This window comes from Habropoda laboriosa, unplaced genomic scaffold, assembly GCF_001263275.1.
Source record: "Habropoda laboriosa isolate 0110345459 unplaced genomic scaffold, ASM126327v1 scaffold697, whole genome shotgun sequence".
NCBI classification, from domain to species: Eukaryota; Metazoa; Arthropoda; class Insecta; order Hymenoptera; family Apidae; genus Habropoda; species Habropoda laboriosa.
The window spans coordinates 122315-124537 of NW_017100842.1; the positions used below are offsets into that span (position 1 = coordinate 122315).

The window sequence follows — 2223 nt, forward strand, 5'->3', positions numbered from 1 at the left end:
TTCCAATAAAAAGTATAATACATACGAGGCTTTTATCTTCGATAGAAGAAACGACACGAAACTTTTATCTTCCATAAAAAATTCACACACTAAATACCAAAAATGATAATCACCATTTTCTCCGAATTTTCTTCGTAAGATTGCAATGAAAATTGATCCCAAACATTCTGCAACACGTCAGCCTTTCTCCTCTTCAAGAACACCGACAAACACGCGGCGCTTCTGTTCGACAGCCGACAGGACGACAAATTTAAAACCCGAATCTTCGGATTGTTCCTCAAGGATCCCAACAGCAAATCGCAACCTGCGTTAAAAAATAAATATACACTAACTAAAAGTGTTTTTGGTAATATTCGAACAAAATGGTACGAAAGACAAAACTCCAAAAAAAATTATAATTCAGAAAATATCATACATCGAATAATACTGAATGAAAAAAAAAAAAACACAAAAGGTGTCGATAATTCTTATATATTTAAAATGTTTGAAAATAATACTAACCAACGTCACCTATGAGACATTGCGTCAACGATAAATTCATCAGCTTCTCGTTGTTGTTCAAACCAGAGCACAGGATGTTCAGGTACTTCGACGCCAGCGGAATTCCATCGAGAATGATCGAAGTTAGGGTCGAAGAGTCCCTCGTGGACACGGCGATCGAATCGACGAGGCAGCGTACCAGGAAATTCGTGTAGAAGACTGGCCATACTCGATCGTTTCCTTTGCATCGCCTGGACGTGTCATCGAATGCCAGTCTAGGATTTTAATCTCTTTCTTTCTGGCCTGTTTTTTTTTTCGGTAAATTTTTCTGTGTTGCGTGTCATCGTCTCAGTTGGTTGAAAGATTCTGTCCATTTTTTGCCTTCCTCTAGTTCACTCCACATTCTTTGATTTTATATTCCCTCGAAAATCGTAATGCTAGATCTCTCCATTTTTCGTTTAAATCTTTCCCTTCCTTTCCATCCATTCTTTCGTTGGCCCAGGCGACGCGACCTGCAAGCTTAAACTTTCTGCGAGTAGTATCCGAAAGGGAGACAAATTCTTGCGGCAATAGGAGGTGATAATGTAGCATTGGGAGTTCAAGCCTTTTGTGTAGCAATTTTAATTGAATGCGAGGGATAGAAGTGCTGAAGTATTTATTAGTGAAATTATTAGTAAGAGTGATCTAATGTTTTTGAGTCGAGAGATGTGAGATAAAGTGGAAAATTGTTTGATTTGTTGCAATTTTGGTAACTGAGTTGCGAATAGAGAAGGATATGAAATGAAGTGGAAGCCTAATTTTAGTAAGTTGAAAATTTGAAGGCAAAGAATTTTTTAGGTCTAAGGATACGAGATAAAATGGAAAATTTTTTAATTTGTTGCAATTTTGGTAACTGAGTTGCGAATAGAGAAGGATATGAAATGAAGTGGAAGCCTAATTTTAGTAAATTGAAAATTTGAAGACAAAGAATTTTTTAGGTCTAAGGATACGAGATAAAATGGAAAAATGTTTAATTTGTTGCAATTTTGGTAACTGAGTTGCGAATAGAGAAGGATATGAAATGAAGTGAAAGCCTAATTTTAGTAAATTGAAAATTTGAAGACAAAGAATTTTTTAGGTCTAAGGATATGAGATAAAATGGAAAATTTTTTAATTTGTTGCAATTTTGGTAACTGAGTTGCGAATAGAGAAGGATATGAAATGAAGTGGAAGTCTAATTTTAGTAAGTTGAAAATTTGAAGACAATGAATTTTTTAGGTCTAAGGATACGAGATAAAATGGAAAAATGTTTAATTTGTTGCAATTTTGGTAACTGAGTTGCGAATAGAAAAGGATATGAAAAATGAAGTGACAGTCTAATTTTAGTAAATTGAAAATTTGAAGGCAAAGAATTTTTTAGGTCTAAGGATATGAGATAAAATGGAAAATTTTTTAATTTGTTGCAATTTTGGTAACTGAGTTGCGAATAGAGAAGGATATGAAATGAAGTGGAAGTCTAATTTTAGTAAGTTGAAAATTTGAAGACAATGATGTCTTTAGGTCTAAAGATATGAGATAAAATGGAAAATTTTTTAATTTGTTGCAATTTTGGTAACTGAGTTGCGAATAGAAAAGGATATGAAAAATGAAGTGGAAGCCTAATTTTAGTAAGTTGAAAATTTGAAGACAAAGAATTTTTTAGGTCTAAGGATACGAGATAAAATGTAAAAATGTTTAATTTGTTGCAATTTTAGTAAGTAAGTT

At 33.4% G+C, this 2223-nt stretch overlaps 1 protein-coding gene across 1 annotated transcript in view; it reads right to left on the reverse strand.

Annotated features, from left to right (window-relative positions):
- LOC108577299 overlaps positions 1-2223 on the reverse strand; it is a 14758-nt gene that overhangs the window by 3369 nt on the left and 9166 nt on the right. Inside the window, exons 2-3 of the mRNA XM_017940436.1 lie at positions 502-755; positions 114-304 (exon numbers count right to left, since the gene is read on the reverse strand). Of these exons, the coding sequence (XP_017795925.1) occupies positions 114-304; positions 502-755 (445 nt within the window). The remainder of the gene's footprint in view (positions 1-113; positions 305-501; positions 756-2223) is intronic.